This window comes from Canis aureus, chromosome 9 (genome assembly GCF_053574225.1).
Source record: "Canis aureus isolate CA01 chromosome 9, VMU_Caureus_v.1.0, whole genome shotgun sequence".
NCBI lineage: Eukaryota > Metazoa > Chordata > Mammalia > Carnivora > Canidae > Canis > Canis aureus.
The window spans coordinates 25,686,628-25,701,481 of NC_135619.1; the positions used below are offsets into that span (position 1 = coordinate 25,686,628).

The 14,854-nt window shown below is 37.4% G+C and overlaps 1 protein-coding gene across 3 annotated transcripts; it reads left to right on the forward strand.

Moving 5' to 3' along the window:
* The first annotated feature begins 178 nt into the window (after positions 1-178).
* DORIP1 (dopamine receptor interacting protein 1) lies at positions 179-11,774 on the forward strand. 3 transcript variants are annotated; one of them, XM_077909159.1, is made up of 5 exons: positions 179-487; positions 3,179-3,703; positions 5,578-5,667; positions 7,048-7,182; positions 11,604-11,774. In XM_077909159.1, the coding sequence occupies exons 2-5, from the start codon at positions 3,180-3,182 to the stop codon at positions 11,680-11,682; spliced, it is 828 nt and encodes a 275-aa protein (XP_077765285.1). In that variant the 5' UTR covers positions 179-487; position 3,179; the 3' UTR covers positions 11,683-11,774. The 3 variants fall into 3 exon arrangements, with proteins under 3 accessions (XP_077765285.1, XP_077765283.1, XP_077765284.1); XM_077909157.1 differs by lacking the exon at positions 11,604-11,774 and adding an exon at positions 8,172-10,091 and having other exon boundaries at positions 183-487; XM_077909158.1 differs by lacking the exons at positions 179-487; positions 11,604-11,774 and adding exons at positions 846-987; positions 8,172-10,091.
* Positions 11,775-14,854: the final 3,080 nt, after the last annotated feature.

Sequence of the window (14,854 nt, forward strand, 5' to 3'; positions counted from 1 at the left end):
ACCCACCCGCCCACCCTCTGACACTGGAACGCCGCCCCTCTCCGTGAGGTCCCGCCCCCCCGCACCTGATCTTGGCTCCCATTGGGCGAATCTGGATGCTGTATACACCCCCGACACACGCACGTTTGGCAGGGGCGTCTTCGCGCCTGCGCAGCAGCGCCGTCAGGCGGCTGGGTACTAGGGGCTGGGGGGAGGGGGCCGGAGGAGGTCAGGCCGAATCTTCCTCCGTAATAAGAAGCTACGCGTCCTGCGGTCCTGGCTCCGTGGGTCCGGTCGGATCGGGCCTGGGCGCTGGAGCTGCTGTGGCTCCCGCCGCGGCGGGTGCGATGGAGGCCGTGCCAGAGCCCAGCACTCACGCCGGGGAGGCCCAGACAGCGGACGGTGCTAGTAGATGAGGCGGCGGCGGCGGCGGCGGCACGGGCTCTCCATGAGCAAGCGGCGGCGGCGACGGGTGCGGCGGCACCGGCGGTTTTCGGTCCCCGGGGAGGTACGAGAAGTCGGCTTCCTGGTGGACGGAGACTGGCCGGTGTGGGGACGCTTTCCGCGGCCCGGCTCTGCCGCCCAGCGCCCGCAGTCCCAGGCGCTTAGGGGACCCTTACCTGGACGCGGGCAAGGCCGCCCAGCCGTTTCACCTGCTCCGGGCTCGGGGGCCCGCCAGCCTTGCGGGGCCAGCCCAGGTGCCGGGCCTTGGCTAGCGCAGAGGGCCGGGGGCGGGGTAGGCGTGGCCCGAGCGCGGGGGCCGGAGGCGGGCGCCCACCGCGCGGCCAGCCGGTCCCGGCCGCGAAGCCGCGTGCGGCTTCACGGGGGAGCGCGTGGCCCTTTTCCAGGTTATCTCGGGGTGTGATTCCAGAGAGGACCCTTAGGACCGCCGAGCTCTTAGGGAGTGCAGCGTTCTGTGCCTAGGGCGAGCGGTCCAGGTTCTCACGACCGCTGTCACCCTTGAAAATGACCGCAAAAGAAAGGTGTCGTTTTGCCAAGGAAATAGAGGTCGGTGGAGTCTTCCTGGCTTACTTAAACTGGAGGGCCTGTTGAATCCCGACAGCGATGCCAGCAGCATACCTCCTCCAGGGCTTCTGATACAGTGCTTAACCAAAGTCTTTTTCGACGGTGTGGTGAAATCCTAAAACAATTTTTAGTGAAGCTCTTGGCAGCCATTTCCCCACTTTTTTTTTTTTTTTTTTTTTTTTTTTTTTTACTCATTTTTGTTGTAATTTTCTTTGTAACAAATCACCACCTTAATGCTGAAACGATTAAGTGTCCTCTAGTTCTTCCAGTCCTCTCTACCCCTGTCTTTCCCTTCCCCCCTCCCCCCCCAAAAAGGCTAAAGAAGTTAGTTTCGTTTTACAGATATATATATATGTATATAAGTATACATAAAATTGTAGTTTGCCTTTCTTAAGTATATCCATTGCTGTAGTTATTCTTTATTCGGTCATGTCTAAAAGATGGTTTGAAGAAAAACAGTGCAGAGATTTACGATTCCTTCCCAGGGCAACATTTGGGAATCTGAGCTCAGGCTTGTGACCTTGCTACAAAGTTTTTTAAAATTACACAGAAATAAAGGAAACCATGAAGAAAGTTATTTTCATTTTTAAAGCATTTGAATGCCATGGGATTTTTGAAAAATCTCCAAAAACATTAAGAAACAGTTGGTGTTTGCCTAAGGCTCCAGATTTGCCACGCCCTCTTATTCCGAAATGGTTGACTAGAGCCAGCACGTTACTGACTATGAATAAACAGCTACACTGAAGACTAAATATAGTGTTGAATATTTTAGAGCCCACAGTATCTTGCCTCAAGCTGAAAATACTGTGTGTGCGTGCGCCCGCGTTGTCTATATTGTAGAACTGAACTTTTAGTCGGCTAGTATTGTAAAATCGGTTTAAATTTATTTAAAGTGTAAAAACAGTTTTTTGTTTTTTTTTTAACGGTAGTTAACACAATGTTACATTAGTTTCAGGTGCACAACATAGTGATTCTGCAAGTCTGTACTCTGTGAACTTCATTTCTTACACAAAAACACAGAGGTCTGCACTTCTGAATATTGGATTTATGTTGTGCCTGCTTTTCTTTTTCATGAAAATATACTTTTCCATAGAAGCAACATTGAGGAACCCTATGATGTTTTTAGTTTAGGCAGTTATTATCTCAAGTAAAGCCGTATTTTCAATTCAGTTTCATTAGGACCTCATTCTTTAACTTTTTACAATTTTGCTTTGTATACTACACATGACCTGAACGTGTTACTAGAATACTCTCAGTGACTAAAAACAAATTGCTTAGCTAACTTCAAGGTTAGGAGAAGGATAAATAGTTTAAATAAGGAGGACACCCCCATTCGTTCCCAAAACATACAAAGAGGGGAATCAGATTACTTACCAAGTCAGATCTTCACAGCAGGGCCTCTATAGTTAAAATAGAATATCCAGAATAGTCCTAAACTGTAAATGAAAAATCCCAAAGTGCATAGAAATGATTTTTGTATCAACTGGGCACTATTCAGTTAAGTACTCTGGATTACTTTTCATATGTGGTCTTTCAAAGATAATTGGCCATTATTCTGTAGCCCAGCTAAGAATTCCATTATAGCATTTTCATAAGTGGAATCATGTATATTAAAAAGGAAATGAAGCACAGCTTGTATTTTGAAGAGCTAAGGAGGTTTTACATGAGGAATGCGCCCGACCAAATTTAGATTGCATCTTCAAATAGCTCTGTTTTTATTTAGGATTTTTTATTTCAGGGTCTTCCTATGTCACAGATAAAATTATATAAGATATAATTAGTATAAAAGTCTGTCAAATGCTCATCCTGCACCTCAAAAAAGATTGCGCTTCTTAAGTGGTCTTTCCAGAGGCCATGCATATTGCAAAAAAAAAGGCTCAGCTTGAATCACTTTAAATTTTTTCGTTATATTGGTAGACCTTCTAACCAAATTTAATTTGAATTTTTTTTTTTTTTTTAACGATTTTATATTTAAGTCATCTCTATACCCAACATGAAGCTCAGACTTACAGCCGGGAGATCAGGAATCACAAGCTCTACCAACTGAACCTGCCAGGCACCCCTAATTTGAATCTTTATATAGCTTTGTTTTCATTTAAACATATCTCATGCATTTATGAGTGCATATGAAATCACAAATTTACATGTTCTATTTTAAACTTTTAAAATGCAGGATGAAGACACTGTTTGAAGAGATCAAAGCATCAATTAAAAATAACTATAACCAAGATCGCTCATTTTGGAGGCCTGTTCTTCCTTGGGGAGGTGTTTTTACTATCAAAGCTGGCCGCAAAGCAGTTTCCTGTACGCCACTCTATGTTGAAATAAGACTGAAAAATACCTGCACCATAGATGGATTCTTGATGTTATTATATGTCATTCTTAATGAAAATGAAAACTTCCCCAGGGAACTCTCTCTTCATTTAGGTCGGGAGTTTGTAGACTGTTTCCTTTATTTAATGGACACCTACAGTTTCACAACTGTGAAGCTACTTTGGATTTGGGACAAGATGGAAAAACAGCAATACAAATCTGAAGTTCATAAAGCTTCATTAATAATTGATTTATTTGGGAATGAGCATGATAATTTTACAAAAAATCTCGAAAATCTCATGTCTACCATACAAGAGAGTTACTGTTCCAACTGGCGATGCCCAACTCGAGTGCAGGAAGATCAGCAACGCACAATTAATATAAAGTAAGTTTCTTCAAAGTCTGTCACTTTTAGCAAAAATAATATATTTCTTAAGTGAATGTTGCTATAAATAAATAAATATAGTCAAAGTGTTTCCTAAAGTACAGACAGATCCTGTGCATTTACTTACACATAGCAACCACACAAAGGCAGGACTGTAGTTAAGTCCCATGACAAAAGTGTTACCATTTATTAAATCCAAATATCTTAGAATTGACTTTAGAAAACCAACTGGTAACTATTATTTAACTTGGATAGTAATGAATTAGTATGCAAAATGTTTTACTCATGCATTGAATTTGCTAATATGACTGTAGATAATTTTTTGTGTCACAAACATAACCTCTTAAAGAACATTTAATACTCTACTGGAGTGTGTCACCTCTGGAATGGATTTCTGTTGAATAGGGTATTTCTACATGACCAAAAAGATTGAAAATATTCCTTCTTTTCATGGCCAGGGCATAATTATAGACAGAAATCCCACACTTGGAATCTTCATACCTGGAGAAGATAGGATGCAAGGAGCTCTTTCATTGACTAGGAGAGGTGCTGATAGCCTGCCGAGAATTTTGGCTTTGAGAGAGAAGGCAGACCTCTAGACTGGTAAATGATAGGGAGGAAGGCCAAACTGGCAAGCTCTAGTGGAGTGTTGGGAAATATTAAAGCCCCCAAAGGACATGAGCTGGGAAAAGAATAACTGCCAGTGGAAAAACAGGACAGAAAAACAAACCCAAACATGTTGTTGTCAGAAAGTATATTTGGCCCTGTGGTCCAGAAAAGCAGCTTAATAGATGTTCCCTTTTGAAGATATACATCAGATACCCTAACTTATTCGCATTTTTTCTTAGCATATTTAGTTTAATATTGTAACATCTTGCTACTTATGGAAAGCTGAAGGTATTTTATTCTTTTTAGAGTCTGCCAATTAATGCCTCTCTTGTTTCTGAAATACAATTTGTCCATTTTCCTATACTGCTGATATGATGAGGTTGATTTTAAAATCTCTGTCAGGGAAAAAAGTTTTGTTACTCTAAATTATAATGGACTAAAAAGCATTTTAGAAATTTGTTTTTTAAAAAATTAGTTTCAATTTATATATGTTTTAGAGCTATAATTAAATATGTATAATACTATATTAATGCTGATATTTTAAGTATCTCAAGGAAATATTTTTCATCATATTCCATATATATTCTATATAACTTTTTAAGGCTTTTGCCTATATTTTAATCCTATATTTAAAACAATCTCTGAAGGATCCCTGTGTGGCGCAGCGGTTTAGCGCCTGCCTTTGGCCCAGGGTGCGATCCTGGAGGCCCGGGATCCAATCCCACGTCGGGCTCCTAGTGCATGGAGCCTGCTTCTCCCTCTGCCTATGTCTCTGCCTCTCTCTCTCTCTCTCTCTCTGTGTGACTATCATAAATAAATTAAAAAATTTTTAAAATAAATAAAAAAAAATAAAACAATCTCTGAAATATGTAGGAAGAAATTTTTTAACAAATCAGGTAACAGAAGCCAACAATGGCTATAGCTTGCATTTAGTCATGTAATTAATTGGCAGCTCTCATAATTCTGGGTCCTCCTTCTTCTCCCAAGACCACAATCTCCTCTACTGAAATCTCTCAAAAATTTTTTAAAGTAACAACTGCATATTTCAGGATCACTTTACAGAAAGGTATAATGTTTCTTGGAAAGCTTCCTGCATTGATGTTGATTAAGTTCAACTGATTTCTATAATTATAACAAAGATGAAAAATAGAGGTTATACTTTGTTTGCTGTTAATGAATTGACCTGTAAAATTTTGTTATCCTAATCATGTATTCAACATGTAAAATTCCAAAGCAATTCTTACATAGATTTTGTAATGTTGTAGTCCTCCCCAAGAAATTCCTCATGGAAACTTGATACGACTGGCTGTGGATGAGTTATTCTGTTCCAGGATTGAACTGTGTGAAGAGAGTGGGTGAGTATATAATACACATTTAAGGTGAAGGTATTTCTGTTTTTTATAAAGAAACCTAAACAGATATGCTCTTTGATGTTAACACTTTATGAAATAGCAACTCACAAGTATTTAGGAAGCCTAATGTTTTTGGAATCTTAACACCTACTGTAGCTTACTATGCCATTTTATGCTGTGTTGTCATTATCAATCTTCACTATATAGAATATCATACTACATTTAATTGATGAATACAAAGCAAATGCCTTTTCTTTTTTTCCCCACTGCTGAGTAGGTACAATAAAACCTTGGTTAACCGGAACCCAGCTAATCGGACCCTCAATTAACTGGATTTTTTTCTGCATTCCTCATTTAGGAGAAAGAGGTAAATGGAAACCAAAACATTTAACATAGTTAAAAAGAATTCAAAAGGGGCAGAACATATTCATCCCAGTCTCTTAACAGTTTCTCATCTACAGTATTGTACAATGCGAATTAAGATTTAGAAGGATGATCTTACAGCTAACTTAATCACAAAAGAAGGGGAGAATAAAATACATTCAATTAATTATACTTACGTCCAGAAAGTGAACTAATGTATTTTAACAGGAAATATTGAAACAAAATGGTTTTCTGGTTAATTCTTTAGTCAGTAAAATTTGTGAATCAAAATACTGTGCCCTGAGTATTCCGGTTAATCGAGATTTTACTGTATTTGTGATATTCTGATTTGTGGTATTCTGATCCATATGCTTAATATGTGATACTACTAAGAAAACAGAATTTGTTTCATCCTAATGGCAAAAAGATGCAATTAGGGAATTTTATGCAATATAAAGAGGACTGGAAGAGTCCTACTATTTATCTCTCTGCCAGTATTTTCCTTTGAAACCAGCTGAGAAAAAAAATGTATCTACACATGAAAGCTTTTCTATCATTTCAAAACACTACATGTTTATATAAGCTTAGAAAAAAATAGCTAGAGCTTTTCCTGGAGTTTTACAAGTAATATTTTTTTTTTAAGATTTTATTTATTTATTCATGAAAGATACAGAGAGAGGCAGAGACACAGGCCCCATGCAGGGAACCCAATGTGGGACTGGATCCTGGGACTCCAGGATCATGCCCTGGGCGAAGGGAGGTGCTCAACCACTGAGCCACCCAGCCGTCCCTGCACGTATTATTTCTTTTTTTTTTTTTTTTTTTCTTATATATATAGAATCTCACAGCTTATATACTTCTGGGTATAGGTATATAAAATACTAATATAGCCACACCATTACCTATACCTAAAATAGTTAATTATACTTATTATGAAATTAAGTAATAAAGACAACCCAGAACTGATAAAAGGCAGTTGAGTTTAAAGTATAATAAAGTTCATGCCTATTTCAATTTTAGGTGTGGTGGCTTAAGAGAATTTTCCCAGCGAGTTTTCTGCCATGGGGCACCCCCTTTTGTTGTCTTAAATATGCAGCATTGGAAATCTGAAGATCTGGCATATGTACCATATTACTTGGATTTATCTGATCACAAGTAGGTGGCTTTTTTGTGTGTTTTATAAAATTAATAAAAAGTAAATTGATTCTATTTCTCTGCTATTCTATCATGACTATGGCTAGCCCTTAAAGGCATACTGTTGAAAAAAATCATAGCTATCTGTAATTCTGTGTCTTCTGAATAAGACTAGAATCCACTACAGGGGGTTAGTCACTGGCAGTGTGCATAGTGGTTGGACTATGAAACAGAATTGAGTTTAAATCCCAGCCCCCCCCCCAAAAAAAAAAATCCCAGCCCCACGTTTTATAAGCTACGTAACCATGGGGCAGAACTTAACCAGCTTACAGATCAGTTTCTTATCTTGTAAAACAGAGATGACAGCACCTATCTGGTACATTATTGGAGGATTTAATGAGGCAATGCATGTAAAGTGTTTAGTACCTGATATGTCATAAACAGTAACAACTGGCTATTACTTGTATTTCAGGTCAAAGTAGTGTATAGTACGAGGTTATCGTTTAAACAAAAAATGTTACTTTCAGCATCATAAATAAAAATGTCTGCATACAAGCTAGGACATACAGGGTCTATTAACTTTTTGCCTTTAAAATTAGGTTTTGTATGTGTGTACTTTCTCTTATTTAATAGAATGATACAGATTAAGAGTTAATCTGTTAAAATGTTTTTCAAAATTCTTAAATTATATCAAGTTTTTAAATTCTTAAATATTTTACCCCAAATTACCAATTAATTATAGTACATGATTTTTTATAGACGGATATATTTTTTAGGGACTAGAATGCAAACTATCAATATTTTTATTCCTTAATTAAGAATTTAAGGGGTACCTGCGTGGCTCAGTTGGTTAAGCATCCAAATCTGGATCTCAGCTTGGGTCTTGTTCTCAGGGTTGTTAGTTCAAGCCTCATGTTGGGATCCACACTGGGCATGAAACCTACTTTAAAAAAAAACTTAATGTTCAAGAATTTTGTCTTTTTTGCTACACTTTATCATTTAATTTGCAGGTACTTGTTGGAAGGTGCCACATTATTTAACAAAGAGGAACATCATTATTCTGCAGCTTTCCAGATTGATGGACATTGGATGCACTATGATGGCCTCAGAAATGTGAATTTAATTTTGTTAAATAAACCCCCAGAGTTTCTCCTCTTGTCATCATTGGTTTATATTCGAGCAACAGAGAAATAAATATAGACTGATGCTAAATTAAATTGTTTTCCCGCCTGCCCATCCTCCCCCAGATGAAGGGCTTTTATTTTGTATATACTTGGTATCCAAGGAAATAGTTAAACTATACTAGTTTCAGAGGTATATTTTCCGGTGTTCAGCCCCAGGTAAATATTATATATAGAAAATCTATGCAAAAATGTTTGTATTTCTTTTTCCTATGTCCTGGGTTTTTTATACAGGCATACTTTATGTTGAAATAAAATATATCTTGTAGCCTTTGTATTTTTTATTTATATGTACTCAAAAGATTTTTACAGTTCTGTCTTTAAAACCAAGAAAATACTTCACCATTTGAATTCTCAGTTTTTCTTTTTGGTTGTTCAAATAAAACCTGGGTACAAGTCAGTATTTCAGTTTATATAAATTTAACAGTTCAAAATGTATCTGACTATATTTTTTGCCCTACCTCACTAAAATCCAAAGTGCACTGTTGGATCTAGTATGGATTTGAATGTAGAACTTAGAGATGACTTAGTCTTTTTTACCTGTTGATTTGCCTAATTTCCCTGCAGCTGTTTTTAAAAATACTTTGGTGAGAATGTTTTTCTGGACTTGAATTATTTCTTTATAATGGCAAATTATTTTAACCACTTGCTCTAAAGTATTATAAACCTGTCAGATTTTAAGTGTTAACTAAACTTTGCAAGCTTAATTATAATTATTGTTACAAATAAATTATATAATTAAATATAATGGAAATATAATAAAAATCTATTCTGAAGATAAGACAACTATAAATATCAGGCAACTTACTGGATGCTTACTAATGCTGAATTAACAATAGAAATGTACTTTAAATATATATTTAAGAGAAAATGGTGCCTGGAATATTTTTCTCCTTGTAAGTCATATTGGCACAGAGAAAAAGAATACCTAAATTTTTAGAGTAACTACTGGCTTCCTTGTAAGTAGTAAACTGATAGCATGAGGGTTTGATTTGCAATATAAATCACTAGAATTTTATAGACTAGAATTTTATAGTTATCAGAAATTATGTTTGTTTTCAAAACCCTAAGATCTTTCTTCCTTTTGCAATTTTAAGGGAAAAAGTAATCTCAAGGGAAAATACTTTTTGCAATTATCAACATCCACTTCAGTGTTTAATTTCAGTTTACAGTCCATCTTAGGTTTTGGGTTGAGATTGCATGCAGTATACTTGGAGATTACTACATGACAACACAGTTCACTGCCGTATACCAAATTGGTAAGATTTAATTCAGTAAATTAAGTCTTACGTTGGCTTTGTGCCATATTGAAAGAACTTAAGAATGAATAAATTTGAGTATAATGCTGAGAATGTCTCACTTTGAGCAAATACTTTGAAAATTACGTCTTACATAGGATAAAAAATAGTGATTTATTTTACAAAAAATCTACCCCAGAGTTTATTTAAATAATCCCCCACGTGTATTTACATAGAATTTGATTTATATTGAGTTTTTCTGGGGACACCTTATTGCATGAATCAAAATATACAAAAACAAATATTAGCATATACATAAGTGGTTTGTTAATTATTAATGCAGATTGTTCTTTTAAGAATTGCACTTTATTTGAAATAATACTAGTTTATCACAAAAAAAATGACTTACCTACCTCACAGGGTTGTTGTGAGGATTAAGATGTTTGTTAAAATCTTGACTACCTTGAATATGTAAATAAAAAATATATTTTTCTACCTCTTTTATATACAAGTAAGTCTCCCAGATTCTGTGTTACTGATGAACTTTTTAGATCTTTTCTTTTAAAGTATTTATTTGGGCAGTTGCTTCTATCAGTAAGGAACTTAATGTGTAGTAGATTTTAAGTATGCCTTCTGGACCCTGATTCCAAGAGGGTTGGATTTTAAGGATAATAGGTAATTTATCGTTATTGTAGTAGTTGGTTTGTAGAAAAAAGCAATTTCCCCTGCTGACCAAATAGTGGGTAGAAAATAGGTGAAAGTAATTAAATTATCTGCAGAATATGAAGCGAGGGTATGGAAAATTACAACCTTAAACACCCTTAGAAAAATTTGGACTGCTAGAGTGTGGGGGACGGGGTTAGGGGAGCAGTGAAAGATATGAGGAAATAATCGTAATATATTTTTAATAAAAATGCCCAACACCGTAATTATACCTCATGGAAGAAAAAAAAAATGATTTGAAAACCCTGGCCTCAATCAGAGGGAGATAAAGAACAAATAAAGCAAATTTAGGGAGGAATGTCCAACCTCTTTGAAGAAAAGAAACCTCTGCCCCTTGTTTAGCAAATAATCTTACATTTATCCTTCAAAGTTGCTTTTCGTTATTATTAGAGTTGATTTAATATCTGAGGCAGGGATCCCTGGGTGGCGCAGCGGTTTGGCGCCTGCCTTTGGCCCAGGGCGCGATCCTGGAGACCCGGGATCAAATCCCATGTCAGGCTCCCGGTGCATGGAGCCTGCTTCTCTCTCTGCCTGTGTCTCTGCCTCTCTCTCTCTCTCTCTCTCTCTCTCTCTCTCTCTGTGACTATCATAAATAAATAAAAAAGTTTAAAAAAAATAATAATAATATCTGAGGCATTGTCACTGGATCTGATCCAAACAAAGAGGAAGAAAAACTAAAGATAACTACCTTGGACATGCTTACTAGGGTGACTCTAATGTTCTATTTTATTCCTGGAGTATGAGCAAACAAGCTATATAAGCAAATAACTCCTATGACCCATAAAAAGCTGTGCATGTTGAGCACATCAACAGTTTAGTCTTTAAATGATTTAATGATATTTAATTATTTGAAAATAACTGTAATGTGCTATAGGCATAAAAGGTAAGCAATTCAAGCAAAAATGACTGCATTTATTGCTGCTGAATATAAGCCAAATCAAACGCTTATATTCTCATCTTTATCAGTGTTCTAACGTTTAAAATCACCAAATTCTGCTTTAAAAGCTACAATCAGCTTTTGAAGTTTATCTCAATGGCTTGATGCCTAACAGGTTCCTACCCATGCAGCTGGCCCAAGGTTCACTATCTGGTCATGGGGACAGCCTTGAGCCTCGAATTTAATTTGATCCCAGAGAGAACATAACCTTTGATTTTGTCTTAGGTTGAAGAGGAAGTTAGTGGGGAGGCCTCTGGGGCTAGATGATTTCTTTATATGCTGATTTCTGTGTGATAATATATATTATTTACATACACTCAGTAAGCAATCAGTTCCATAGTTTTCACCTATTGTTTTTTTCAGTGAGGTCTTCTGGAAGGTACCAAGGGGAATATCATTTGAAGATGGCAAAGTTGTGACGCCTGGGTGGCTCAGCGGTTGAGCATCTGCCTTTGGCTCAGGGGCCTGGTCCTGGATTTCCAGGATCGAGTCCTTCATCAGGCTCCTTGCATGGAGCCTGCTTCTTGTGTCTCTGCCTCTCTCTTTCTCTGTCTCTCATGAATAAATTAATAAAATCTTAAAAAAAAAAAAAAAAAAGGAAAATGGCAAAGTGAGCTGCCCAGCAGGACACTCAAAAATGATGTGGAATGAAACAGCAGCTTGGAGAGCAAAAGAGCTGTGTAAACAAGTTAGCCATCGTAGAATTAGACATCTGTTTATATGTTTATAGTTTCATTACTGCTTGTTTTCCCTTTGAATTTTGTAAAGTCCCATTTTTAATATGATTATAAAAATAATATGTAGGGATGCCTGGGTGGCTCAGTGGTTGAGCATCTGCCTTTGGCTTAGGTCATGATCCCAAGGTCCTGGGATGAAGTCCTGCATCAGGCTCCCTGCAGGGAGCCTGCTTCTCCCTCTGCCTATGTCTCTGCCTCTCTCTGTGTGTCTTTAGTGAATAAAAATAAAATATTTAAAATAATAATAATATGCAAATCAATAACAAAATCAGTAAATCCAAAAAAGTATAAATAAAAAATGACCAACCATGATTTCTTCACCCAATGATAATCATTAGTTCATATTAGTAAAGCCTTTTTGAAAAGTCCAGCATGACTTCATAGTACTGATGAGAACCAAGAGCCAAGGAGTTAGGGCTTTGAAGAAGTGTATGCTCTAGGGGGCCAGCATAGGGGTGATAGCAAGCTATCAACATGGAGAAACTTCGAGAGGAAAGTAAGACTGAAGAAAACTGCTGTGGCCACCTGTTTAGATAGTTCTTTATAGCTGGACACTTGCCTTTAGAAGCTTTCATCTTCTCAAACCTTCAAGAACTTGTTTTATGAAGGATATCATTCTTTCACATCCCTCTACCTCAAAACTAGTATCCCAGGTACCAGCATTGGGGAGCAAGGACCTGATGACATAATTTGTACCAGAGCAAATACAGCCAAATAGATTTTCTGTTTCTCTGCTAACCTAACAGTATAACAAAGATTAAAATAGACTGAGCACAAGTGGCTTGCTTTAAGGGTAGAGTATGAAAAAAGCTTACAGAGATACTTTGTGAAAAGCGGGCCTGATAAATAGCTCTGCACATCCAACATATGTGAATTTTAGGTCAGAAAAAAAGAAGAGGAAAGCAAGCAACAGGAAACAGAAAAGTTGAATTATGCTCACATAAAGGAGAGACTAGGTTAAGCCTTGGAAGAAAATAACTGGCTGGCTAAAGAAATCTTTGCCTGAGAGGGTAAGCTTGACTTAGGCTCTACAAGCTAGAAGAAGTTAAAAGCAGACATTCTCTGTAGCATTTATTTAATACATACTAGTATTTGCTAGTTGAAGTACATATTTATGCCCTGGAGGTGACCACATGCCTAGAAAAGGGGAAAGATGAGTCCATCAGTGATGACTGTACAGAAGGAAGGACTACAGCAAGAGTTAGCTCCTCAGGCTTTGAGAGTACAGAGGAAGAACAGCTCCACACACAACTACTGTGAGGTCTTTGAAATGAGCCTTTCACAATTGCCTGTCCAGCATCCCCAGAAGAGGTTTGTGAGGAAAGAAACTACAGATTGTCTGATTTGTGCTTTCAGGTTGATTGTAAGTTCCTATTTCCTCTCTCTCTACCCCCAACCAACTTTAATTCCCATTAGAAAGCTATAAATCCTAAAATAAAGATAAAAGTTTCAAACAACATCAAATTTAAAAAGGAATTTATTGTACCTAAAGTATTCCACAAGGATTAATAATGTCAAATATTTAATATTTCTAATAGAAGGGAAGAGACTTGAGAGAAAAGTGAGAGGACCGTTGGGCCGGGTTCTCTTTCAATACTTGGTGAATGAGTTAACTGGAGGGACAGGAATGGGAAATTCTCAATTCTTGCAGTTTTCTATATGAACACCAGATGGCGGAAGCTCGACTATGGAATGGGCAGGGAACAAACAAAAAACCGAGAGAAAACCACGTTTGAACTTTTTGGCTTTAAGATATTAACCTACTTTATAATCTGGGTGAAACAACTACAGTTTTCCTTCTGTTTTATGCTACGGTACAGACTATAGCTTGGGGATAACATACAATGGAGACATCTTTGACGAGGTTGGTTATGCTTTCTGCCAGCAACACCCCAACTAAAATAATATTTGTAAATTGACTCCTAGGTTTCTTCACCTATTTCCTCAACCCTCATAGTTTCTAGACTCCTCTCCAACTTTCTCGACCTCTCCTTTTGAAAAGAATTAGGAATTTCTGTCCCCTAAGAACTTACAGAAATGCCAGAAGACCTGATTCAGAATTGACATTTTTCACCCAAGAAAAAAATCATGGAATTGCAGAGTTTCAGGTGAATCACATGTGATCACCAATTACCACTGGATTATCTCTATTATTATCAGTTCTCAACTATTAATTTTTCATTCTGTCAAGAAAAGGCAAGAATATGGCTGCCAAATGCCTTGACCCTGAGGTGCCTGGGTGGCTCAGTGGTTGAGCGTCAACTTTTGGCTCAGGTCCTCATCCTGGGCTCCTGGGATCAAGGCCGCGAGGAGCCTGCTTCTCCCTCTGCCTAGGTCTCTGCCTCTTTTTGTATCTCTCATGAATAAATAAATAAAATCTTTAAAAAAAAAAAATGCCTTGACCCTGAAGCCAATTGCCTGGGTTCAAACTGGGACTCTGGTTATGTGGCTTTGAACCTATTACTTGACCCCACTGCTCCGGTTTCCTAACTGTAAGATGCAGATGATAATAGAATATATCTCATAAGGTTGTGGTGAGGATTTAATGATTACGTATAAAACTTAGTGCCTGGCAGATAGTAAGCACCATGAAAGTGTTATCCACCATTATTATTGATTCCTGTTTCAATATTTTATTAAGAAATGAAACTAGTGGGTAAGTAATGCTGCTGCAGAAAATGAACTAAATCCTCTGTGAATATTTCAAGTTTGTTGCTGAAAACTATTGCTGGTATTTCTGTGCCAATTAAGCTCACAGAACAAATTATAATATTAAAAGAGTAAAACAATATTAATTCATTAGTTTGTAATGCAAAAAAGGAAAACTACACATGTTGGAGGAAAAAGGAAGTGTTGGAGGAAAGTAAATTGCTTAAG

Bases quoted from the DNA above. Each gene is read 5' to 3' on its own strand.
- DORIP1 (XM_077909157.1), top strand. From the start codon at position 3,180: ATGAAGACACTGTTTGAAGAGATCAAAGCATCAATTAAAAATAACTAT. The intron at 5,668-7,047 runs GTGAGTATATAA...TTTCAATTTTAG, and splicing joins GAACTGTGTGAAGAGAGTGG to GTGTGGTGGCTTAAGAGAAT. The intron at 7,183-8,171 runs GTAGGTGGCTTT...TTTAATTTGCAG, and splicing joins TTGGATTTATCTGATCACAA to GTACTTGTTGGAAGGTGCCA.